Below are 27598 nucleotides of genomic sequence, written 5' to 3'. Positions count from 1 at the left end.
GTATAGTCACATTCTGAGGAAGAGGGCAGGGTTAAGTCTCCAACATATGAATTTGGAGGCGGGGGGATGGGGGAGACACAATTCAGCCCATAGCAAGATCCAAGAGGAAAAAATTTTCCAGGTCTTCCTTCCCCAATGGGACAAAACATTTACTGGAATCTGTATGGAAACCCAGTATGAGAACTCAAAGGTGGAAAATCCAGGAAGAGTTAGCGTCTAGTATCTATGGTGCCCATTCCCAACCCCAAGGTGAAGGCAGTCCCCTGTAAGGCTCTTTGACCTCAAAAAAGGCAAGACGGATGATTTCAGCAACCTGTTCTCTGTGTGCATTGGGGAAGTGGGAAAGGGCTAATGATGGGGCACTTTGGGGAAATAGGGGTGAATACGATATGACTGGGTTTTTTTAACTGATCTAGCAACTTTTCTGTATGTTTGAAATTATTTTTAAATTATTTTCTAATTAAACCAATCTAAGCAAAATTCCAGAAGGAACTTACATAAGTAGGATGAGTTTCCCTTGCTCTACAGGCTCAGAATGTGCAGGGAGACCCCAGGTCAGAGGACCCAAACATGGACCCAAAGAATCCTTTGCCTTTCAACCCTTGTGGGATTCCTGCATTAAGTGTAGTTCAATAACCAGACTATAGCCCCATGACAGACAGAAAAATTTTAAGTCCAGAGAAAAGACTAAGGAGAGTGATCAGAAGATCCTTTTTTTAAAAAGAACATATAAAGGAGACAGATAAACTCATGAACAACAACAACAGAAAAAGAAATGAATCCGGGGGGAAAATAAAATAAAATCATGAGTTTCTATGAACAAAAACTTAAGGAGATGAATTAAAGGAGAGGGTTTTCATTGTGGATGTCTGAATTATCAGCCTGAAAGTTCAAATATATATTTTACTTGACAAATAATAATACTGCTTATGTTTTAAAATCCAGTTTATAAGTTTTAAAAAGAACCATTAAGAATTACTAAAGGAAGCAGATAATGAATAGGGTAGTTTTGATTATTTTATATAGTAACAACTTCATTTAACCATTTAAAGTAACTACTTTAAGCATATTTAACACACTGTTCTCATCACTGATAGGGCAAAACTGTTCTTCAGGTATACATATACAATGGAATATTACTCAGCCATTAAAAAGAATGAAATAACACCATTTGCAGCAACATGGATGGACCTAGAGATTATCATACTTGGTGAAGTAAGTCAGAAAGAGAAAGACAAATACCATATGATATCACTTATAGGTGGAATCTAAAATAGGACACAAATTAACCTACTACAAAAGAAAAACAGATTCACAGATACAGAGAACAGACTTGTGGTTACCAAGGGGGAGGGGAGTGGAGAAGGGAAGGATTGGGAGTTTGGGATTAACAAATACAAACTATTATACATAGGATGGATGAACAACGAGGTCCTACTGTAGAGCACAGGGAATTCAATATCCTGTGATAAACCATAATGGAAAAGAATATGAAAAAGAAAATATATATGTTTGAGTCACTTTGCTGTAGCAGAAATTAACACAACATTGTAAATCAACTATACTTCACTAAAATTTTTTTTTAAAAACTGTCCTTCAACCTGTGTCTCTCAGTGAGTACTGCTCTTTGTATTTGGGTATATATTCTTGATAACTCAATTATTTCCTTTCACTTCTAATTGCCTTTATAAACATTAATCTTTCTTCTCTGATTAAAACTGAAAAAAAATACTAGCAAAACTCCTCAGCCTTGCTGGTTCTAACTCCAATGCTTCTTTTTTTTCCCCCACTCCCAACTTATCATAAAGAGAAAAAAGACAGTTCCTTACAAGAAAACATGCCCATAAGTTATGCTGGATAACTTACTGAGAACCTCTTTGATAATGAGAACTAAATATAATGGAATGATTTCCTATGACCAGAAAAGAAAACTAAAGCAATTGAGTCAGGATCTAATACACAAAATCAAAATATCTAATTCAGCAATACTTGAACAGGTAATACCACAAAGGGAATCAGAAGAGGACATACCAATGTCATCAAGGGCACATTAGGCAGACCCTGGTCTTTCATTGGTCAATGTCAGTTGAATATTATCCAATTTTTAAGCATTAGCTGTACCATACATACGATTCATATGATTGGCGTTTATATAAGCTCCCAAGAGCCTTTTAGAGTGCACGCTTTCTTAAAATGCATACATTATTTTCCTTTGTAAACACTGTCAGTAAATGGAGAGATGGGAAATTACTATTGTCACACAAACACAACAAAAATGTATTCTGCCAGCCCGACTACTTACGTGGCTATAAAACACTGGCAGATCGCAGGGCTAATTCCTCCCGTGTGTGCGGCTGAGAGGAAAAGTATGGCCTGCCTTGACAGAAACTGCCTTTATGTCTTTAAACTGTCCTCCTTCCAGTATTTATTCAGTGTGCCTTCCACGCAGCTGAGAAATGCTGTTTCAAATCAACGAGCACCTCTGAATCCCTTCAGGGAGAGCAGCTGAGGACCTTCGAGGTGACTCAGACGTGGTGACTTTTCTCAAGACGGGCATTAGGTGCCACTTGCTGCTTCTCAACATGCTAATTTAGCTTCCAACAGCAATGGGGCAATTGGTGTGAAATGTGAGCTAACGACCAGACACTACCATTTAGTGAAGGGAAATTTGATGACGGAATGGCAGCAACAGTAAGCAGCCCTGATTTTCCTGGCCAGATGACTGGCAGACATTTGGCATCACTGAAATTAAAGAAAGAGCTACCCTCCTCCAAATTCCCGAAAGAGAACATCACTTTCAAATTATAAAGCTCCAGTAAACAATTACGTGGGGGTAAAGGAATGACAGTGAATACACTGAATACCTATAAATTTGAGGAAGAATGAAAAGTCTAGGAGTTTACATAGGTTCTTTGTATTTTGCTACATGAACTCAGCTGGCCTCCATGTTTCACCTTCCCTATTCCCAGGATGCCTCTTCTCCCTCCTCTAATGGAGTGTTTTTGTCCTTTAACTATATACCATGCCCTGAATTTCTTGCAACATAAGAAAGACAGACTGCGACATGCAGCACCTCATTTGGATGTGTCTGGAGTCCTGGAGTCCTGTTCTCCTACAAATAACCGTTGAGAGCACATTTGGAGGATCTAGCAGGAGAGTGCAGCTACTCCTGAAACCTTGACTGAAGAAAGGTCCGCCTCTTTCAGGGAAGGTCATCCTCTTCTACCCAGTGCACAGCTTCAGGGGTGACACACTTGGAGCCATGAGGGAGACGGGGACACCACCCAGCCCACGAGATCAGCAGAACCAACCCTGGTGATCACTGGGGTGACAGCTGTCCACAGCCAGATGAACCTCACATCCAGTTTCTCGCTATTTATAATTGAAAGTTGGTTAATTTAAGAATATCTTAGGCTCAGAAATGCAAATAATCTACTTAGCTCAGCATCTTTGCCTTTAACCTATGTTTAGGAGCTAGTAAAATTTACTCCTTGAAATACCAAGTGAGGAGCACAGCATCAAAGAAAAGTTGTTGATTTCATCGGTTACAATAAGACAGTGAATATCTACATGGTATTTAAGCTCACGTTTAGAAATAAGAACCTTTCTAATTAATTTTGATCTTTAGGCTACGACTGTACATGTCGTACTATCTAGACCAGCGTTTCCCTAAAACGCTCCCAAACTGCATTCACTTATTAGTGTAAAAGCCCCAGAACACTGTGTGGCTTGTCGATACTCTAAAATTGTTGGTTTTCAGATATAATCCCAAGTAATTACACGGAGCTTAATAATACTTTTGGATCTTATGATCTCTGTCTTCATCAGCAGACAACCACACATTGCTATGTAAATACTTAAGGCATGAAGAATAACAGTAAGTCTAGAGAATAGTAAGGCTAGATTCTCTCTCCTTTGTTCCTTCCATTCCTCCCTTCTTTTTCAGCCCTTCTCTCCTTTCACATACACTGTAATTAAAATGAAAATAAGCTATCATTACCACTTCTTTTGTACAGCACATCTTATATAAAATAAAACACAATAACATATAACACTATTTTGGAAACAAAAATATCAACCTAGAACTACATGACCTTGGATAATACACTTAAAACTTTCTAATTCTATACTTCCCCACCTTATCACCTTATATGATAATAACAAGAAGATATGGGTCAGAGGAGGAAAAGTAGGAGAAAGAGAGAAGTTATTAAATGGAATTATACATGTAAAATACTCAGCAGAGTGCCGGCCACATACATAATAAGTGCAGAAACACTATTATAAAACTTGGAAATGGGCTTCCCTGGTGGCGCAGTGGTTGAGAGTCCGCCTGCCCATGCAGGGGACACGGGTTCGTGCCCCGGTCCGGGAAGATCCCACATGCCGCGGAGCGGCTGGGCCCGTGAGCCACGGCCGCTGGGCCTGCATGTCTGGAGCCTGTGCTCCGCAACGGGAGAGGCCACAGTGGTGAGAGGCCCGCGTACCACAAAAAAAAAAAAAAAAAAAAAAAATGCATCTGGGTTCAAATCCTTGGGGAAAATATCTCTACAAAATAGTAATAATATCAGTGGAAGTATATTGTGAGAATTAAATAAATAAATGCAAATAAAGTCCTTAGCACAGTGCCTAGTATAGTGTAAGCACTTAATAAATTGTTACTACTATTATCCTTCTATATTAAGGTGGCATATAATGCTATTTTCAAAAGCAATTTAACATTTAAACCAGAGATGTCATCACTCTCTACTGAGGAAACGTGAGAATCAATTTCATTTCAAAAGATATAATTAGTAAGTCAAAATATACTTATTAATAAAGGCATCATAAATTATACACTTGATTAATCTATTTTGATCTCTCAAGTTTAAAAATGCCTATTTAAGAGGGGAGAGTTGATGTATACAAAGTTATTTAATGAAAATGAACATTTCTGCAAGAGTCACACTCATTACTATGAACTAACTGCAAGCAGAAATGACTACTGAACATCCACATTTTAAAAAAAAATCCCAAGCACATAAATATTATACTGGATGATTTATTTAATTATTTTCCTTTTTAAGAGGTCATATTATGTTGTTATGCTGGGGGAAAAAAATGGCACAGTGATATATAGGGCAATAAATTCTCTGTAAACCCTCTTGGAGAAAATGAGTCATTATTATTTACTATTGGACTTTTAAGTCGGCCAACCTAGAATTCCTCATAAAAGACAGTGTAAATAATCAGAGGTGATTGGTTTCTCAGGCAACAATAGACCAACATTTCTAGGAGTAGCTGTAATTGAGAACTAATGAGTCCTGGGACTAAATGAATAAATTAACCAGAGACAGTCTCTTGTAACTAATGCCTTGGCTGTCAAGACATAACTTGGTTTTTACTCTTAACTGGGCCTTGACGGTGTCAGTTGCCGCAGAATACAAGGTCTGTAGGCAGCAGGATCACGCATCCACGGTGTAGCATGTTGGCATGCCGCCTGTGCCTGAGATAATGCATGCAAGATAGAGCATATGAGCTGGTATGTGTAATCAGCAACTGCAACTCCTAGGCTGAATTTTTTTTAAATGAATCTGGAAGACAGATGTTTGCCCCAGCCAGCCTGTTAATTTTGAACTGATTATGTTGCCAACAACAAAGGCACTAATCTGTAGAGAACAGTATGAGTTTTTGACATTATTATAATAATTAAAAATATATCTATCATTTAAAATTAAATGGCATGGTTCTGTCCTGCGGACCCATATTTAACTTACTATACTGGGCCAAATGCAACCTGGTCACTCCTACCTAAGTCTATCAGAAGCCCTGCTATTTAAAAACAAATAAAGAAAAAGGCGAGAAGAAATTAGTGGAAAGATTAAAGATTTCTAATTCCTTAAAAGAAAAATATAAATAATGCCCCATATGCCTTTTGACCATTCCATTTTACATGACTTCATTCTAATAAATAATCAAAAGTTTTCCCATAAATAAAAGTGTGCTATAAATAATATTAATACTGTCTGTATTAAAAAATATAGAAATAAACTAAATATCTGTCAATAGGAGACTGGTTAAATAAACAATATATTCATATATACAAAGCCATTAGAAAGAATTATATATTCATATCCAGTGACATAAAAATCTCCTTGAAATATTGATAAGTAACACACACACACACACACACACACACACACACACACACACGAGTCCTAAAGGGTAGTCACCACACTTTAAAAGGTAGTTTTTTTCTGGATGGTGAACTTTTAGGGAATTTTTTTTCATTTTATAATACATTTTATATTGTTTAAACTATTTACAACAAGGATATACTTGTATATCTAGCAACATAAGTATAAAATATATCAGAATCATCTAACATACAACCCACAGAGAATAAAGCAGTTCTCGCTGCAGTTGGATCACATGCCAATAAAAATGGCTGACTTGCAGTTATACTGTGCTTTATCAGAGCACTCCTTTATAAAAGTACCACCTTTGATTCCAGCCTCTATGTCTTAAGAAAGTTGAAGAATAAATATTTGATAATTTCCAGAATACAGAAATGAAAAAGGAACAGAAAATATTTCTATGTAGGAAAGTTAAAGAAATTAGTGTTCATTAGGTTACGGAGCTACAGCATACTGTCAGAAAGCATAGGCTTTAGAACAGTCAGGGATACCTGGGTTGAAAATCTCTTCTACCTGATACTCTGAGATGGCTCAACCTTACTGGGTAACACCTCTGATTTTTAGAAACAACCTACAACACACCTAGCTCATAAAACTGTCCTGAAGATTAAATGTGAGAATGTGTGTAAAGCATTTAACACAATGTCTGGCAATAATGATTGCTTAGCAACTGAGAGTCATCATTATGTATCTGCCAAGAACACTCAGCTATGATGAGTTGCTGATGGCTCCTACCACCCCCAACTCCACCCCCTCCAAAACACACATATGCAATGAAGATATTCTTGTAAGGATAACGCCAATTAAATTTCAACATATATAGGGAACAGAAAATAAAATAAGTTTAACTAGACAAGGACATGGATGTTAGACATAATTTCTTGAATACTAAGCTAAGCAACAATAATGGGGTATTACAATTGTGGAAGCTTCATCACCAAAATATTTGAGAAAAGAACAGCTAACTCCTTAACCTGGTGGTTTAGACATTCACCTGCCTGAGAAAAGAGGATCAGAAAAATGAATTCCCAAATTCCTTCAAGATTCATGATTCTATGATACTTTAATTAAATTAACAGGGTATTCCATCATTCTCCTGGTAAACTGTGTCAGGGGATTTTAAGCAAAGCACAGACAGCTCATCTTTGCAAATGTAGTTCTTGATTTTATAAGGTCTAAAAATATTTTCTTTTTTTTTAATTATGGAGAATAGACCCAAAAGAACTCCTGTATATACCAAAAAAAAAAAAAGCTGGATGGCACTGGGTATCTCACAAAGGACTTCTGCCTGCATGTTCTCCATTAAAGTTAGAAAATGAATTCAGAGGAAGGTTGAGAGTTTATATATTTCTGAGGACAATAAGGAGTTAGTGAGGAAAGGGGAAAACTAAACATCAAAAGGTTAAAAGAAATAAAGTTAATAACATTTAAGAATCAGACCACCATTTGAAGTTGAACTCTCTCAACAGCTAAAACAGTGTTTACCTTTATCAAACACTACTTGATTAGACTGTCTCCAAATATATGGCATGCTATGAAGGGTTTATCTAAAGACTCCGTTATGTGAATCAAAGATGGTGGCCTTGGATTAACACTGTTTCTCTGTATTTATTTTTATGTAAACATCATTCACTACACATTCAGATCAGAGCATGTCTATTGCTCTGCTAGGCCAAGTCTGCAATTTTATAAAACAGAAGTGAAATGAAATAAGAACTTTTTTTTTTTTTGCCTCATTTTGGGATTAACAGTCATCACAGGTTTCGTAGATTCCCAAGTCCCCAGGTAGAGTTCAATGACTATCACTGTACAAACAGCACTGCACACGTGGTTAAGAATCCCAAGTCCAGTTCCAGTTCTGCCACTAATCACCTGGGTGTGACCACTGGCCAGCTTCATGGGTGTGGGGCCCCTGCAGTCACATAGGACCCTTCACCCAGAGGGATGTCACAACTGGTCTAAAGCTCTGCTGCTGCCGCCATCTTGAAATTCTTAATAACTTTTTAAGAAGTGCCCCACATTTTCATTTGGTGCAAGGCACCACAGACTATGTAGTCATTACTGCCTATGTGAGCTTTGCAATTCACTTCACCTAACTCTCATTCTCCTCCATGCAATCAACAACCCAACACTCCCATTCCCGCAAATTTTGCAAATGTTGTGCTATCGGAGCATACATTGTCTTTCTCAAATTGTCAACACAGTAATGCTGTTGTGGATACTTTCAATATTACTTTCAGATCCTAAAGAATTAAGCCAACTCAAGTCTATGAGCATCTGATTTCCAAAAGAGATTTCTTTTAGTAGAGATTATCAATGCTGCCCAGAACCTTTCCCTGTCTCAACACCTTCCATTAGAAAATGAGGTGCACTTTACCATTAATTGTATTCTCTATCTTCAAGGTATATTTGGCAGCTCCTTTTTTTTCAAAAGTGTCTTTGTTCAGTCATTTAGTGCAAACACTATTTCATGGAATGGGGGAGAGAGAAAGTACTGTGTAACACAGAGGGATTTACAACAGAAGGTGTTGTTTAAAAACACTTCACTGCTAACCTTTAAATAACATATTAATCAGAACAGAATGTTACAAAAATTAAAGTGCTGAGTGTGGTAGCGCAGTAGCAGCACTGTTACAGGTATATGGATCTGTTTCCTTCTTAGGGTAATTTAAGAGGTCCTAAACACAGCACTTAGTGTTCTCCCCATCCCTTCTCTTTGGCCCCAAATTTTATAATTACTTTAGATTTAAAGCCCATAAAGATGCTACTAAAGTGCGTAACTTGAGAGAGGAAATGTGCTGGTGTATCTGGAGATTTCCACTTAACACATGAGCAAATGGTATCAAAAAATATAGGCATCTCCCATTTAAATGTGTCATCTACTTCAGAAAAATCATATGTTCTGAGTGAAAACTATGATATCGTTTATTATGGTATTTATTTTGTTAAATGGAAAAAATACATCATGTTTGTATCCATCCACACCCCCACATATATATATGGGTTTGAATTCTTTACTATGGAAATTTCTTGAGCTTTCAGTTTTTCATCTGTAAAATGAGAACACATACCTATTCTGCAGAATAAACATTGTGTTAGAAATATATAGAAAGAACCTAGCAAACTGCTTGGACATTCAGTAAATGCTAACTATTCCTTTGTTCCTTACTATTAACAATCCAAAGACTTTCATTCTTCTCCATCTAAATAACCCACTCATTCATTCATACCTCAACCTTGTTATCACCTAGAATTCTTGATTTAATTTCTATCATTTATCATAATTTCTTGCTTCTCCATTGTTCCATATAAATGTATACTATATACACATAAAAATGTTTGCTCCTGAACTCGTAATTCCTGACCATTATCAGACGCTACTTATCATGGTTCATGATTTCAAATATTTCAACCACTGCTGACTAATTCTTAAGTATCCCTGATGTTTATAAAATTTACTCTGATAAGTATTAATCCAAGATGGATTCAACAGTCCTTTCATTTTACTACTGTTCACACCATGCCAAGCCTTGATAGAAAAAGCTGATTTGAATATGCATGCCATCATTACATTGAAGGAATGGGACTCTATATAAAAAGCCAAAGAGGGACTTCCCTAATGATCCTGTGGTTAAGACTTCGCCTTCCAATGCAGGGGGTGTCAGTTCAATCCCTGGCTGGGGAGCTAAGATCCCACATACCTCATGGCCACAAAACCGGAACATTAAACAGAAGCAATATTGTAACAAATTCAATGAAGACTTTAAAAATGGTCCACATCAAAAAAAAAAATCTTTAAAAATAAAAAAACAAAGTAAGCAACATTTTCCTTTCTCTCCTCTGCTGCTTCAAAATGAATTTTCTCTAGACTTCCTTCCTTAAAACTCCCATTAAACCTTGAAAAGATATTGATACAGACACCGGCTGGCTGGATCCACATTTTAATTAAGAGTACTACAATTCAGTACAGAGAGGTGATGGCCCAGCTACAAACTCCATCTCTTATCCCCCCCTTGCAGCCAAGGGTTACCCAGTGAGATAAACATAGAAATAAAAGAACGGGATTTCTGGAAATCTCCTGAGCTACCTACAGCCAGGTTTCTTGTTTTCAGAGAAAATAAACCGGCAATCTGTTTTAATCACTCTTTACTTGGCTGGTATTAATCATATTTGAACACAACTTCAAGACTACAGGTCCCATAACTTTTCCATTCACCTTTGTATATACAATTTTTATACCTAAAAACAGTCTCAGTTAATCAAATATTGAATTTCTTCAACATGGATAAGTTTATATCCTCAGAGAGATTTTGGGCTAATGATACACACACACACGCACACACACAATTTTCAGATAGCTTGTTCAACCTCACTTCTAGAACAGGAGGGTATTTTATATCTTCTGTTTTTTCTCAATGTTAAGAAGGCTCTTGATTTATTTATCAGTCATTTCAGTTATCCAAAGTACACTCTTCACTTTTTCTTACTTTGCTCTCCAAATCACTCCCATGGCGCCTTCACTCTTTGCATAAATATCAACTTGTACTTTACCAAGAGAAAATTGGTCACCTAGTGCAACTCTCAAACTTTCTCTATCTGCAAACTGAATTGTCTCTATTCATATTTAATATCCCTTTTGTCTCAAGTGAAAGATACCACCATCTTTTCAAAGATAAACTGCATGACTCTGATCTTCTTTGTGTGTTTTTTTGAGAATCAAACTTCAACATTCAGATTTTTCTTATTTTCAAATTTCACAGATTCCTTCCCTTCTGTCTGTAAGCATACTTATATGTCCTTCATTCTCAAAAATAAACAAAAAAGAAAAAAGAAGCCTTTAGTAGTATTCCGTACTTCTCTTTCACTGTCGTACCAAACTTCATAAAAATGTAGACACGTTTCTTGCCAGTTTCTCATTTCCTAATCACTCTTTAACACTGTAGTCTTTACTCAATCCAACACAGCTTCTACTGAATCTGTTCTCACAAAAGCAAACCAATGGCTACTAATACACAAATACAAGACAGTTTTAATTCTTTGCGTCTCTGAAGAATTTCACATTTTTTTTCCTGGATCTCTTCATCACTTCTTTAGACCTAATTTTCAGATTTCTAGAGGTGAAGGTCAGGAGTCTACATTTTTAGCAAATTCTGTAGGCACTTTTGACACACAAAAAAGATACAGAACTACTGGAAATAAGGGCTGAAGTAACACGAGGAAACAATTGGATTAAACAATAATCTACAAACCCTACTTTAATAGTTATTTAAAAACATTTGTCATCTCCTTTTCATTAACTAATCCTAAACTAAATATCAAGGTTGAATTAAGAGATGGAGTACATTACAATATTTAAAGCTTCATCATAGATGGGAGCAGTTTTAATTAAAGTTACCAGGACAACCAGAGGGAGACAGGATATACCATAATTGAAAAAGTATCACTAGAAAAAGCTGTTTATGATAACCTTGATCCTGTTTCCTTTGAGCAAAATGTCTAGAGACCTCCATTTATTCAGCAGGTCCCCTTGGCTGGGCTGGTTGGTGAATAATGAGACCATTGGTTTCATTCACCTCCATCGTTCTGGAGGCACCACTGGAGGCTGCACTGTTTTATTGAAAAGCTTTCTCCTGTAAACTGTTCATTAACTCTTTTTCAGCCTAGTTCAGGCTACAATAAATGTTAACAACAATGTTAAATCATTTTTTCTTCTTTGCTTCCAAACATTGCTTTGAGATCATTTAAAAATAATTCAACAATATTAGCAGGATAATCATCATACTGAGCCAGTTTCTAACACACAGAAGAAGCAAGTGTCAGAAAAATAGTCATTTACAGATCTAGCTTTGAAATAAAGAGCTGAAATTACCAGTGTTGGCTTAGAGGGAAAAAAAGAAAATAGATTTGGAAACAGAAGTCCTAAAATTGAATTCCACCACTACCTCAGATATTATCTATAGTCTTCAGCAAGAACCTTGGTCCCCTCTGAATTTTCCTAAGTTACAAAACAAGAGTAAATACATTTTTTTAATGTGCCTACGTCATAGATTTCTGGAAGAGCCTAATGTATATGAATCATCAGAATCATAACGTTTTTGTACAGTCACAAAAACAAAACAAAGCCAAATAAACAACTATTTGAGTGCAAACTCTGTTCTGCTAGCAAAGGCATGGTTTTAGTGCAAAGGCGAGTGATTTTTTTTTTTTAATCAATTTCTCTTTCAGCTCTTCCTAAGGCTGGTTTGATGGAGCAGATCAAAGACCATGGCACAAAATGAATGTGAATAAAAAGTCAAAATAAATGCTGAAACTGAAAAAGAAAATATTGGTCAAAGTAGTCTAAACATATAACTAACACAAGGTAAGCATAAAGCAATGAAATAAGTGGTATTTTAGTTTTTAATCAACAGGCTATAAAAGACAGAATTAAAATTTTAATGTCCAAATACATAAAAACTGTGTACATGCATGCACAAAAAAATTATTGCAGATACTGAAGAGTAATCATTCTACTAAAAAAAAAATCTCTAGTTCATCTTCTTTTTAAAAAAGCTGAATTATTAAACATAAACTGTTAGGTAATTTATTTAGTACATATGTAAGAAAAGACAGTTCTATTTACTTCTCTTTCATAGATTTTATATCTATAATATATTTTCAAAGGTATCTTAGTTTGAGAACCTTGATGCTAAAGAACAGTAACAGTTTTAAGTCCTCACATTCAAATAAAAACGAAATTTTTTTCAATACCATATATTTTATTTCATTGAATCATTTTTTGAAAGTGCTTCATTGATATAGGATTCACTGACAAATTCATAGCCTTCCAGAATATTCTATCAGCTGCCACATCCAATTCTTAATCAGTCTGAATGAACAGTAGTTTACAGCATACTACTTAGCCTTTGTTTCTTCTTAGTTATGATTATACACTTCTTTAGACCGAAGGATATATATGTGTAATAGGTAAGAATGAGAACTTAAAGTTGGACATACCTGAATTTGAATCCTCTTACATTCTTACTACTCAAAATATAGTCTTTGTATCAGGACCATCACCTGGGAGCTTATTAGAAATGCAGTATCTCTGACCAGATCTACTGAATAGAAATCTGCATTCTAACAAGAACCAGGGGTGAACCAAATGCACATTAAAGTTTGAGAAACACTGGCCTACCTTGCTTGTTAAATACATTTCCTTGGGCAAGTTAAAGGAATCCTCAAAGACCCAGCTTCCTCATTGAAAAATGAGACTAATAATGGTGTCTAGAGCACAGCATTATTGTGAGAAATAATCAGATAATGCTACTTGGTAAACACTCAGTAAGATCTAACGGGCATTAAATTTTATCATCTACCTCAAATTTGTATATTCAAGATATTTTCCAATATATTTATTTATGTAATTACATTGGTACCCCACCCAGATAAATTAAAGCTCCTTTAATCCAGAAGTCTGAGTATAAGCCTCCAACAAAGTAGAAGTAAATTAATAATGCCATCTTGCATTCATTTACAATACAATGCAGCACCTGTTTTACAATTAGACTCAAAATATTCCTCTTCCAAATAATGTATTTTATTTTCATAGAATCAAAAAAGTTAAATAAAGAATCTAGTTTGAAAACAAACATGAAACCTTCTCCCTCACATATAATCTAATTCTACATTTAATTAGTCATTGTGTATTCTGCCATCATGTGCTTAAGATAGTCACTGATCGCACAGGACTCAAATAATGCACCAGATGTCTAGACCTTCAATTCCAAATGATAAAAAGGAAAGTCTCATTAGGCTCCCATTTTAATCCAATTAAGGCAAGATACATCCTACTTCATTCTATGACCTTTTTCAAAGGACTGTGATGTCCAGATTACCTGCTTCCTACATCTGGAGAAAAAATGTAAGCTGATAAAAGTCAATATAAATGGAATCATTTTCAGTTGTCATTAGTGAATATTAATCACTTAAGTAGAAAGCACCTAATTTCTATTAGATAAACTTTTTTTTTTTTTTTTTTTTTTTTTTTTGGCGGTACGCGGGCCTCTCACTGTTGTGGCCTCTCCCGTTGTGAAGCACAGGCTCCGGACGCGCAGGCTCAGCGGCCATGGCGCACGGGCCCAGCCGCTCCGTGGCATGTGGGATCTTCCCAGACCGGGGCACAAACCCGTGTCCCCTGCATCGGCAGGCGGACTCTCAACTACTGCGCCACCAGGGAAGCCCTATTAGATAAACTTTTAATCAAAACATATTTACATCTATAAATGATGCTTTAAAAGGGTATTCACATATCCATAATTGAAGATAATAATGCTTTGAATCTTCCAGTCATGAAAGTTTACCTTACCATTTATACATTTCTTAAAAATTGTTTCATAGAAGACCTTAATAGACTTTTCTCCAAAGAAGACGTACAGATGGCCAGCAGGCACATGAAAAAATGCTCAGTATCACTAATTATTAGAGAAATGCAAATCAAAACTACAATGAGGTACCATCTCACACCAATCAAAATGGCCACCATTAAAAAGTCTGCAAGTAACAAATGCTGGAGAGGGTGTGGAGAAAAGGGAACCCTCCTACACTGTTGGTGGGAGTGTAAGTTGGTGTAGCCACTATGGAAAACAGTATGGAGGTTCATCAGAAAACTCAAAACAGAGTTACCATATGATCCAGCAATCCCACTCCTGGGCATATACCCAGACAAAACTATAATTCAAAAAGATACAGGCACCCCTATGTTCATAGCAGCACTATTCACAATAGCCAAGACATGGAAACAACCTAAAAGTCCACTGACAGATGAAGAAGACGAGGTACACATATACAATGGAATACTACTCAGCCATAAAAAGGAACAAAATAATGCCAAATGCAGCGACAAAGATGCAACTAAAGATTATCATACTAAGTGAAGAAAAGTCAGAAAGAGAAAGACAAATACCATACACTTACATGTGGAATCTAAAATATGGCATAAATGAACCTATCTACAAAACAGAAACAGACTCACAGACATAGACAACAGACCTGTGGTTGCCAAGGGGCAGGAGGGAAGGGAGTTAGTAGAGGCAAACTATTACATTTAGAATGGATAAACAAGGTCCTACTGTAGAGCACAGGGAACTATACCCAGTTGGCTGGGATAAACCATAATGGAAAAGAATACTCAAAAAAGGGTATATATGTGTATAACTGAGCCACTTTGCTGTACAGCAGAAATTAGCACAACACTGTAAATCAACTATACATCAATTAAAAAGAAATTAAGTGTTTCAACTTCTGGCAATATGGCATACCAAATATTCCAAAGGCCCCTCCTATTTCAACAAGATCCTGGATACTTTAAGAAACATAAAAATGTATAAGGGCCAAAAAAACACAAGGACAATTTCTGAGTGCCAAGATATATATATAATACATTAATCTAAAAATCTGAGCTGTAAGTGATAAGTAAACAGGGAATTCAGAGTTATCCTGGAACAAACACCTGTAACAGTGCTGAGATCTGTAGAATAAGAGGAGCTAAACTTCAGCTCCAGCATTACCTCTAACAAAAGATGCATAAGAACTTTATGAAGAAATTTTTAAACTTTATTAAATGGTATTAAAGTAGCTAAGTGGAAAGAATATCATATTTATCAACAGAAAGACAAAATATCATAATGATATCAATTCTTCCAAATTTGGTCTGAGTCAACGCAATACCATTCAAAATCCCAGTAAAGATTTTTTTGCATAATAGCATGCTGAATCTAAAATTTAGGTACAGTATGAAGGTTCAAGAACACTCAAGATCCTTTTGAAGAGGAACATGGTGAGGTGTGTCTACCAGCTTGATAAATGGGCTTCACTGGGGGAAGGTAAACTATTTAATAAATGGCCCCAGGAAGACTGATTAGAAAATAATTTAATTTGTACTGCAACTTATAACTATATACACTAAGGCTTCCCTGGTGGCTCAGTGGTTAAGAATCTGCCTGCCAATGCAGGGGACACGGGTTCGAGGCCTGGTCCGGGAAGATCTCACATGCCCTGGAGCAACTAAACCCATGCACCACAACTACTGAGCCTGCACTCTAGAGCCTGTGAGCCACAACTACTGAGCCCGTGTGCCACAACTACTGAAGCCCATGCACCCTAGAGCCCATGCTCCGCAACAAGAGAAGCCACCACGATGAGAAGCCCACACACCACAACAGAGTAGCCCCCACTTGCCGTAACTAGAGAAAGCCGCGCATAGCAAGGAAGAAACAAAGCCGCCAAAAATAAATAAATAAATTTATAAAATTATTTTTAAAAACTATGTACTAATATTAGCTACAGGTGGGTTAAATAAATCTGAAAGAAATGGAACCTTTTAGAATACTTAAAAAATATTTATAACCTCAGGGTAGGGAAGCCTTTCTTAAACAAAACACACCCCAAAATACTAATAATTTTTTTAAAGTTGACTTTGCATAAAAATTGAGAACTTACTTTATCAAAATATACCATAAAGACAATGAAAAGCCAAGTCACAAACTGGAAAAAGATATTTGCATCACATGTAACTTAAATAAATTACCATCAAGAACAGATAACTTACAAATCAATTTAAACAATTAAAATGTGCAAAAGGTATGAAAAGATATGTCACTGATAAGGAAACAAGAATGGTCAGTGAATATAAAACAAGATGTCCACCTCATTAGTAATAAGCAGAGGTACCATTTGGTACCCATTTGGTTACCTATAATTAAGAAGTCTGATATTGCCACTTATCGGCCAGAATATGGACCAATGCGGACTCAAATACTGCTAGTGGAGGTCTAAATTGATGCAACTATTTGGGAAAATCATTGTCATACTTGTATAAAGGTGATTTTGTGAATATCGTACAGTCAGGTAATTCTACTGTCACGTACTGACCCTACAGAAATTCTTGCACATGTGCACCAGGAGACTTGTTCCAAGAAAATGTAGCCACCCTGTTCATGGTAGCACCTATTTGGAAACAATCCAAATAATAATTTACCAGCAGAGAATAAATGAATAAATTAAGATAGATCCTCAGAAAATAGTATTTTACCATGAATAAAAATGAATTAAAGCTAAGCACAAACATCTAGATAAATCATGCAAACATAATGTTGACAGAAGAATGCAAGGGGCTGATGACTACATACAGCATAATGTGATTTTAATAAAGCTGATAAACAAGCAAGCTAACACATGTTTAGCAAAACATCTACGTGAGGTACAGCTACTTTTAGAGAGCCAAGAAATGAGTAATGAAATGTCTAGCGTATTGGCTACCCCTGGCAGGGAGGCAGGGTGATGAGACAGGAAAGTACTACAAAGGCAGCTTTAAGGATGCTGGCCATATTCATGGGTTTTACATTGTATGATCTATTTAAACATGACTATTATGCATCATAACTTACATATGTATAAAAAGATGTATGTACCAATTAAATTACGGTTTCTCTGTATTTAAATCACCTAATATAAGAAAATAAACTAATAATTAGATATAGGCTAACTCATTATTTGGTGTTCACAGTTCATCTTTTATGAACATATCACTGAACACAGTTTCTCAGGAAAAGAAAGCATACTAAAGAAAACCTCCAAATAAAACATGAAAGATAAATAATAAATGAGTAATGGAAAATAATAAAATGAGCAGATACAATTTAAACTCACCACCAGGGCTTTGGATCTGTTGCTCAGAAGTTTCTCAATATCCCTGGCTGCAATTTCCACCAGCTGGCGTGCGTTATTTGGTTCCACGGTATACAAATCTTGGTATTTCTCATAAATCTGTATGAAGGGAAAATAAAATTAATAAGAACAATAATTGCTTATTTGGCTCCTAAATGCTCATTAGAATATATTTAAAACCATAAACAACTGATTTGAAAGGCAACCCCTTTCCTTTCTTCATCTTGATCTTTTCTGAGTTTAGGTGTGTCCGAAATATATATATAAATATCAATTTGCTGTAAGACCACAACCTCACCAAAATAGTGTGTCATGTTAACAGGTTGTAAAACATCTTGTACCACAGTGGTTTGTGTATGCAATTTTGTGACCTGAAGTTGTACCCCCAACCTCAAAACCTGGTATTAACTGCTTTCAGCATTTTAAAGAAAGAGGGAGGCCATTCTAGAAAACAGAAGAATTAAGCACAGGAGGTCAAACCTGGAGGATGTGTGCAGTGAACAAAGGTTGGGGGAAGCGGAATACGATACTGTGATGAGGGAGACTTGCACTTTTTCCCTCGCTGCAATCACTGAGGCTAAAAACTATGCTGCTAAGCTTTATGACCAGAAAGAGAGACACGGAGAATGAAACCCCTCCCCTGCTCAGGTTCATCCTGGTGACCCAGGGAACTTCATTTCACAGAGAAGAGGAAGGTCACTGAGCTCTACATTAAAGTTTGGTTAAAGCTGTAATAGTATAAACATTTTTATTATGAAATTGAAATTTTTTTTAATTCACCAAATAAAACTATACTGAAAGTAAGCTAGACAGCAATAGGAAAACAACTACGTTTCTGGCTCACTTCAGTGTTTATGGAAGGAATTCCCCAGAGTGGCAATAAGATGCACCTGGTTTACCGAGCTTGTACTCTCCTAGCAAGAGAGGAAGAATTAAAGAAAGGAGGGAGAAAAAAAAAAAACAGTGACTGTGTTTGTGACTGGAGGGCCGAGCTGAGAAGGAAATCCCTTATGCATCCAACAGATGGGCTGCACATGCATGACTAAACCATCTTTGAAAGCCAGGGACTGGCAGGTTTCTACCGTCTCATGAGAAGTGAAACCAGGCACAAGTAGGAACCGGTTCAACCCTGCTTTTTACTGGCATAACGCCAGCATTCTGTGTTACTACCAACAGGTTCTACAGCCTGTTCCCAGCTGAGCACGGATGCTGCTGGTGAACACTGGCTTCAAAAGTTCACAAAGGGCTTCCCTGGTGGCGCAGTGGTTGAGAGTCCGCCTGCCGATGCAGAGGACACGGGTTCGTGCCCCGGTCCGGGAAGATCCCACATGCCGCGGAACGTCTGGGCCCGTGAGCCATGGCCGCTGAGCCTGCACGTCCGGAGCCTGTGCTCCGCAATGGGAGAGGCCACAACAGTGAGAGACCCGCGTACCGCAAAAAAAAAAAAAAAAAAAAAAAAAAAGTTCACAAATACATATGCTAATATTTATTTTTTTAAGTATTTTGGTTTTCCATGAAGTTATACATTTTTAAGTGATTAAAACATACCAATCTTTTAATTAAAAACAATTAACTATAATTAAATTAATAAACTAATCAATAGTTTAAGATTTCAAACTCTTACTGCTAAAATTATCCTTTTCAAACCGTGAGGCTTTTCTCACATTTGTTTGAATTTTGACCTTGTAGGTTTTCATTCCAATTATTCAAGGCACGATAACTTAGCCATATAAAATTCCTATATTTAGTTTCATTCAGGATTTCTGCATATTACTGGATTGCCTCTGCTTTCTTCTACTGATGAGTAGATTATTGAGTCCTATTTTTAAAGACCCAGGTTATCCATGAAGTACTCCCTCCAACCCAAGGCTGCCTCTTTCATTTCAGCCTAAAATGCCATCCAGGAACATGTACTCCTGAATAGATTAATTGATTTTGGAGTACAAACAGATAAACCTCAACATCACTTTAACTGATCCAGGATATTTAGCTCTTTGCAGCAAAACGGATATAGCTAATTGGTGTGAAAGGCAGTTGTGCTTTGTACCATTAATATCTTGTCCATTTCTGTCTGAAGTCTAACCTCCTTCCTGTGGTATAGGAACTCAAATAGAATTGAGAGTTGGTAAAGATTAGTTCAGGACACACAATCTCTACTTTGCATTATATACTACAGTTAATGGCATTTATTAGTCATTATCTATATATGCCAGACACATTACAGGTGCTATAAAGACTGAATGAATTATAAATCAGAAGAAACAATTTTAGTTCAAGTATATGTATTTTTCTCAAGTAGATACAGAATATTCTCACAAGTTCTGTTTATACTGTAATTTTTAAATGCGTAGAAAATAAAAAATAAGGTCTAGGTTGCAAATAAACTATAATAAATAAAGGAAAGGAAGCTTAAGCCTAGATCCCCAATGTAAATATCCTACCGTTTACTTTCTTATGTATAAAACCACATTTGAAATGTTTCCTTTGTAATAAAAATGAATTAGAACCATATAACTGCCCCCACCAAAAGAACTGGACCTTGCTTCTGGTTTCAAAGAATGCAGTATTCTTTTTTGTTGTATAAGATACTGTGAAGGCTCTCAAAAAGTCTCCTGGTGTATGTTCAGTAAACAATTTTCAGAGTAGAAGGTTTCACGTGGATGTTTAAGATGATATATTTCCATAATTTACAGATATTTATAATTCTTTCCACCACTAAAATAAACCACATTTCTCCAATATTTAACATGTTAACATATGAATATTTTAAAGAGCCTAAAGTATCTTTTCTTTTCCTCTTCCTAGCTTTTTTTCCTTTTTTAAAAATTAATTATCTGCTTTACCATTTTACCCTATGTTTTTCCTGCAAGAAAAAGAGCATGGTGGAAATAATATGAGTTTCTGGCACCAGATAGAGCTCAATTCAAATCACATGTCAACTCCTCACACGCTATGTGACATTGGCTTCCATTTCTTCTACTAGAAAGAACGCAGCACATAAAGAGAATTCAAGACAGGATCTTTTTCCTCCTGACTGTATATTAATATGCTTTAATTTTTTGTATAGTTCAAACCTTCTCACTGCCACCCTTGACACTAGTTTTGACAAAAAGAATACCTGTTGCTTGTACATTCCTTCTTTCCTACAACCTTAATTAACTGGCTTTAATGTTCTTTCACTACTAAAGTCACAGGCCAAGTTTTGCTGTGATGAAAACAGAGACTATGGTTTCCCTACCCTTTTCACTGAAAACTTCTTTCTAAGTCTCTTTGCTCTAAATAAGTCCATGGTTTTTCAGAATAATACATTTAAAAATTACTTCATATGTAATATCTAAACAGTGACATCACTCATTGATATAATCGCTTAGTAAACATACCTAAAGAAATGTTTCAGAAGTCATAATACTTAGTATTACACCATGGAATTATGCCATGAAATAATACCAATACCCCAGAGGTGTTTACTAAAAGCTAGATAGGCTTCCAAGTTTTGGATGACCTAGACGATTATATTAGCAATCACATTCAGGCAGCTACTCTGAGGTGTTTCACATACATCATTTACTCACTTTAAGAAATCTAAAAAATATCTTTAATTAACCAATTGTATTAGTGAGAACAGTAGGTTTCAGGTTTTGGAATACCAGAGTGGAGGGAGTTTAAATCCCATTTCACATCATTCAGGAGCAAACCACTGCCTAGAGCAGCAGGCCACACGATCATGTGTCATGTTTAGGTAAAGGGAGTCTGCAGTGCCACTGTAGGCCCAGGACCTTCCTTGGCTTCAGCAGGATGTAAAGAAATAGGAAAGCCCTTTAGGATGAACAAGAAAGGTAGCTGAGAATTAAGGATCAGTATGTCTGCTAGGAGACCGTCTCGGTGCAGGTTCAGGGGGATCCTAATGCAGAGACAGAGATGGACAGTGGGAAGCAGAGGTCCAGCTGAAGGACGATGGTGACAATCAATCATCCAGAGCTGAGGCACCCTACACAGGCTGGAGAGACTGCCCGAGCTCTTAGCAGCAATTACATTAATAACCATATCGAGAGAACAGAAGAGAGCAAATACACCAGATATCTTGCCACATAAGTTTCCCCTTACACCCAGATGCCCAGGAGAAAAGTTAAGAAAATCAGAGAATACTGAAAGAGAGTTGCAACTTAGAATTTATTGAATACATAATTGACCACAAGAGGCTGTTTTAAACTGAAAGAGACTAACCTTGAAATGCTGAGACTAATTTTTTTCCCCTCCTGGGAGAGAGAATGGCAACCCATGGTAAGTTAAGTTCCCTAAACAGAAACAAAGTCAAATTTCTGCATATTAAACTTTAAATATGAAAATTTTGACAGCCCCTTCCCTCAGTGCTTTTACATTTACTTTCCTCCAATGGAACTTGTCCTGCACAAGCCAGCAAGACCTCTGCCATCTTTCTGAAGGACATTTCTCCTTGGACAGTCCCTGATGAAACAGGAGTTTCCTTACAAATGGGTAGCAATATTCTAATGTAAGACCTTGCCCTTGGCCCCTACCTAATTGCATCAGGGCACATCAGACCTTGAAGCAGCTAATTTCTGAATTAATGGCCTGTGAGGAGTCAGGTACAAAGGATCCATATAAACAAGGATAATATACTGAACCAATCAGATTCTCTCACCATAGGATGACAAGTTGGATGGATCAAGGGCAGAAGCAGCAACAAAAGTGAAAAGAGGAAAGGAGGAAAACAGTCTTCAGATACTATTGAGTGACATAAGTGATGGCTGTGGTAGGTAGAAGAGTGACCTTCCAAAGATACTCACATCCTAATCTCTAGAACCTGTGACTATGTTGTTACATGGCAAAGGGGAATTAAGTTTGCAGAAGAAGTTTTGCTAATCAGCTGCACTTAAAGAGATTATCCTGTATTGTCCTGGTGAGTACAATGTAATCACAAAGGTCCTAAAAATGGAAGAGGAAAATGTAACCATGCAAGAGAAAACCAGAGAGATGGCAACGTGAGAAGAAATCAGCCCGTGTTGCTGGCTTTCAAGAGGGAGGAAAGGGGCCATGAGTCAAGGAAAGGACTTCTGATCTATAGCATTGTAACATAATAAATCTGTGTTATGCCAATAAATATATAGTAATTTGTCACACTAACAAGAGAAAACTAACACAGTGAGTTAGCTGTGAAGAGCCTCCAGCTGAGAGGCAAACAATACTCAGCCTTTGGGGCTGCCTTAGCTCTAGACTTCCCTCCCACTGCCCAAACTATCTTCTAAATGCCTTTAATTCTTGCTGAAACCCAGGCTCTTCCCGAGTTCCCTTAAATGTACTACCTTTATTTTTCTTTTACGGGTAGTTCTATGATACACTCCCCAAGTGATTCACTCTTCCAAAAACTAAAAATGCTAAGAAGCATTTTTGTAAGTTGTGATTAACATTATTTATTACTACTTTGCATGTCCATTTCATTAGTCACCAGATTCACTTCACTGAAATGAAAAATGAGCTCTATCGTGAGAAATGTACAATTTCCGTTAGACTTTATGATATAATGAAATTATCTCAGGACTCCCATTATAACCTTCATAATTGTATAGGATTCTGAAAAGAAATTTTAGACAGAAGAGCTAAAAATATAAAGCATAGATGGCACACTGTACAAAAATATATATGAATTGGGTGAATAAATATGATTCCACCTCATAGTAATGAAAGGTGGGATTAAGAGAAAATGTTACAATATAACCCTCATCAACATTCTAACTTCACTATCTTTATTGGCTAAATTCATATAACTTCAATACTAATGCAGGCAGGAAAAGAGATTCACTGTCTCCTCAACTGCTTTAGATATTCACAAAATCAATTTTACTTTTAGTTGAACTTTGCAATGTGAGATGGTTTGGTGTTTTTTTTTTTTCTTTATTAAGTGTTCCATGGGCTTTTGAAATACATGTTCCCTAGCAACTTAGAAAGTCTTGCTTCTAAAAGATGCATTAACACAAAAGTATGATATAATTTTCTTTCTTGGTCACTTTCAAGGATGAACGTTCCCTTAAGAAATTTTACGATTCAAAAGTAAAGTCTTTCTTTTAATTTATCATAAATCTCATCATCATCTAAGCTGGCCAACACAGAGAGATGTTGAGATATGGGAAGACTGCTTTATCTAAGGTAAAGAGTAACTAGTGACACTAAATCTGAATTGATATTGGAATATATTTTACCAAAAAAAAAAAAAAAAAACCACCTACCTTCCTCCTTTGAAAATTAGCTGAATTTTAAAAAGTGAACTTTGCCATAAAAAATATGCAGCATTTCCTAGTTAACCCCTAAGCTCTTCAAACTCTCTCCTCTTCCCCTTTGATTAAAAAAGTGAATAACGCACTCTCTTAAACAAAAGTCAAGTTTTAAAATGCATTAGTTCTATTATACTGTCAGTTACGTCAGCTAACACAGTTGGGTAAAAAAGGAATGCCAACACCAACTGCTGAAATATATTAATCCAATACAGTTTGCGTAAATTTATGAAGATATAAGCACTCATCTCATAAGATGAAAAGCATTATATTAATATCATTAAAAGAATCAAATTTGGGCTTCCCTGGTGGTGCAGTGGTTGAGAGTCCGCCTGCCGATGCAGGGGACACGGGTTCGTGCCCCGGTCCGGGAAGATCCCCCATGCCGCGGAGCGGCTGGGCCCATGAGCCATGGCCGCTGAGCCTGCGCATCCGGAGCCTGTGCTCCGCAACGGGGGAGGCCACAACAGTGAGAGGCCCGCATACCGCAAAAAAAAAAAAAAAAAAAAAGGATCAAATTTGATAGTCTACAACTTCATTTTAGGTAAATTACAGCCCCCCTCCTTTTTTTTCTTTTCCCAATAACCTAGGTTTTTTCTTGCTTTTTTTTAAAAATTGGGGTATACTTGCTTTACAATGTTGTGTTAGTTTCTGCTGTACAATGAAGTGAATCAGCTACACATACACATACATCCCCTCCCTCTTGGACCTCCCTCCCCCACCATACTACCTTTGAAATTTTTATGGCTTCAGATTTCTATTTTGCTACCTTTAAACATATGCAAAGATCATCTAACATATAAGTATCATGTTTATTATGTATTTCCTACTTCTCTTAACCACAATGTTAGTGTCAAGAGGACAGAGACTTTTGCCCATTTCGTTCACTGGTACAGTCCAGCACATAGTATAGTGCCTGGCATGCAGTAAGCACTCAGTAAATACTGATGGCATGAATGACTGAATGGACAGTGACACTGGTACTATGTCAGGCTTTTCTAGGAATGTGAATGCTTACTTTAACGAGGGCTTCCTTGTATTTTAAAATCAATATCTATTCTGAACCAAAAACAAACGAGGCTATGTAAGGGCCTATGCAGTTACATAGTGAAATAAAAACACAACACCTAAATGACAATTAGATTCTAATAATAAATACACAAAATAAGGTAATGATCAATATGAGGAAGAGTATTAGAGGTATAGAAAATTGTGCTGTCAGAATTCAGAGGAAATTAAATCACATGGGTTATGATAGTCCAAAACATGGTGAAAGATGGTATTACAGCCACGCTTCAAATGAAATGTGCATTAATAAGGAGAGAAAGAAATCTGAATGTGTGCGATACAAGGAATTATTGGACAATATTGAAAAGCAGGGCTTCCCCGGTGGCGCAGTGGTTGAGGGTCTGCCTGCTAATGCGGGGGACACGGGTTCGAGCCCTGGTCTGGGAGGATCCCACACGCCGCGGAGCGACTGGGCCCGTGTGCTGCGGCTACTGAGCCTGCGCGCCTGGAGCTTCTGCGCCGCAACGGGGGAGGCCGTGATAGTGGGAGGCCCGCGAACCACGAGGAAGAGTGGCCCCCACTTGCCACAACTAGAGAAAGCCCTCGCACAGAAACGAAGACCGAACACAGCAAAAAATAAATAAATAAATTACTAAACTCCTACCCCCAACATCTCTTTAAAAATATATATATATATAGAAAAGCAAATTGAGATACTATTATGAAGAGCTATAAAATTCAGGGTATTGGTTTGTATTTTACTATAGAGTCAACGCCAAGCTGTTTTAGACTGACTCCTACCTCAGAACTTCCAGTGCCTACTACAGCAATTAGTACATAGGAAGAATTCAAATTATAACATAGGCTTGTTTACTACAAACATGATCCGAATACACACACACACACACACATACATATATATGTACACATGTACACACGTAATTATTTACATATATGCAAATACGCATAAATGCACACATGCATATACAATATGTCTTGTTCTCAGACTTACAGTGCATGCTTTTCCTGTGATAGCTACATTAAACAGGCATTCTAACATCAAACGCAAGAGTTTGATAACACTTTCCCTACTTCTATTCATTCTGTTTGATATGATATAGCTTCTTAGCTGGGGCAGCATCATGTTTCAAATGGGACATTATCTTGAGGATTATTTAGGAAGAATTAAGTCAGAATTGACGACCCTTCCACAGCATATACTGCTACTTGCCTTAGTTCCTAGTAACAAGAATTTGACGGTGACACTTTTGAGCAACATATTAAAAATGTAAGAAGGAACAGAACAAGTGACAACCATAAACATGCCTCTTCACTTTCTCCATATTACACATAGGAAAACATGATTATTTTTAACCAAAACTACAAGTGAAATACTAGGGGTCATTGCTGGAATAGGAAAAATAACTCTAACAAAGACTAAGGTGAGCATGAAAAAGATTCACATCAAGAATTCTTCAGTTTTTAGGTTGGAGACATCTCACACACATGGTAAGTTTTAAGAGTCTCGTAGAATACTTAGAATTAAAAAATATATATATTAAGAATATTAAGATATGTATAAAAGCTACCTATTTGGTTTTTTGTTTGTCTTTAATTCCACAAGTAACTTATTAAACTATCTTGTTTCCCTTTGAATATCTGGAGCTGTATATGAATTATATACATATTTTGACCAGAAAATTCATATGCAATTAAAAGTAAAAGAGATCATACCAGATTTTATTAAAATTAAATTTAAAAATAATTAACCATAAGCTGAGTGGCTTGTTTAATGTCCTTAACCCCAAACGACCTAAATTCATTTCACTGCCAACAAAAGAATTTTAAAAAGCAGCAGTGCAATTTGCCCTTAACCATCATACCTTATTAACAAATGGCTTTTCTAAAATAACACTGCTAGCTATCAACGCTGAGATCCAATTTTTTACAACTTTGTATTCATTTAAAGAATTTCAGACATTTATTCTTACCTCAAATTCTTCAGTTTTTCTAGAGCAGTTTTGCAACCTCAGCACTACGGACATTTTCACCAGATAATTCTTTGTTCTGGGGTGGCATCCTGTGCACTATGAGATGTTTAGCAGCATCCTCAGCATCTAGACACTAGATGCCAGGAGCACTCACCCCCTCTCCCTCCAGTTGTGACAATCACAAATGTTCCCAAGTATTGACAAATGTCTCCTGGGGGACAAAACTGCCCTCAGCTGAGAACCACTGTTCTAGACATAAAGACATTAATGATGTCTTCAGGAAAAAAAAGCAGCAGCTCTATGTTGCATATTGAGAGTGCACAGTAGCAAATAATGAATGGTTTTTTATGCCATTCATCTTCGTTCTAGAGAAGAAGCCAACACTTGGCTACATCACTTATGAGTTTTTAGCTTCCCTTTCCTCTGTGCA

General features: G+C 36.7%; 1 protein-coding gene across 4 annotated transcripts in view; it reads right to left on the bottom strand.

Moving 5' to 3' along the window:
• CACNA2D1 (calcium voltage-gated channel auxiliary subunit alpha2delta 1) overlaps window positions 1-27598 on the bottom strand; it is a 514372-nt gene that overhangs the window by 383731 nt on the left and 103043 nt on the right. For all 4 annotated transcript variants that reach the window (XM_049714933.1, XM_049714934.1, XM_033439986.2 and 1 more), the window contains one exon: window positions 17865-17981. In XM_049714933.1, coding sequence (XP_049570890.1) covers window positions 17865-17981 — 117 coding nt within the window. The remainder of the gene's footprint in view (window positions 1-17864; window positions 17982-27598) is intronic.

The sequence above is a fragment of the Orcinus orca genome, chromosome 9, assembly GCF_937001465.1.
Source record: "Orcinus orca chromosome 9, mOrcOrc1.1, whole genome shotgun sequence".
In the NCBI taxonomy this organism is placed as follows: domain Eukaryota; kingdom Metazoa; phylum Chordata; class Mammalia; order Artiodactyla; family Delphinidae; genus Orcinus; species Orcinus orca.
This window is presented reverse-complemented; position numbering and strand designations above follow the sequence as displayed.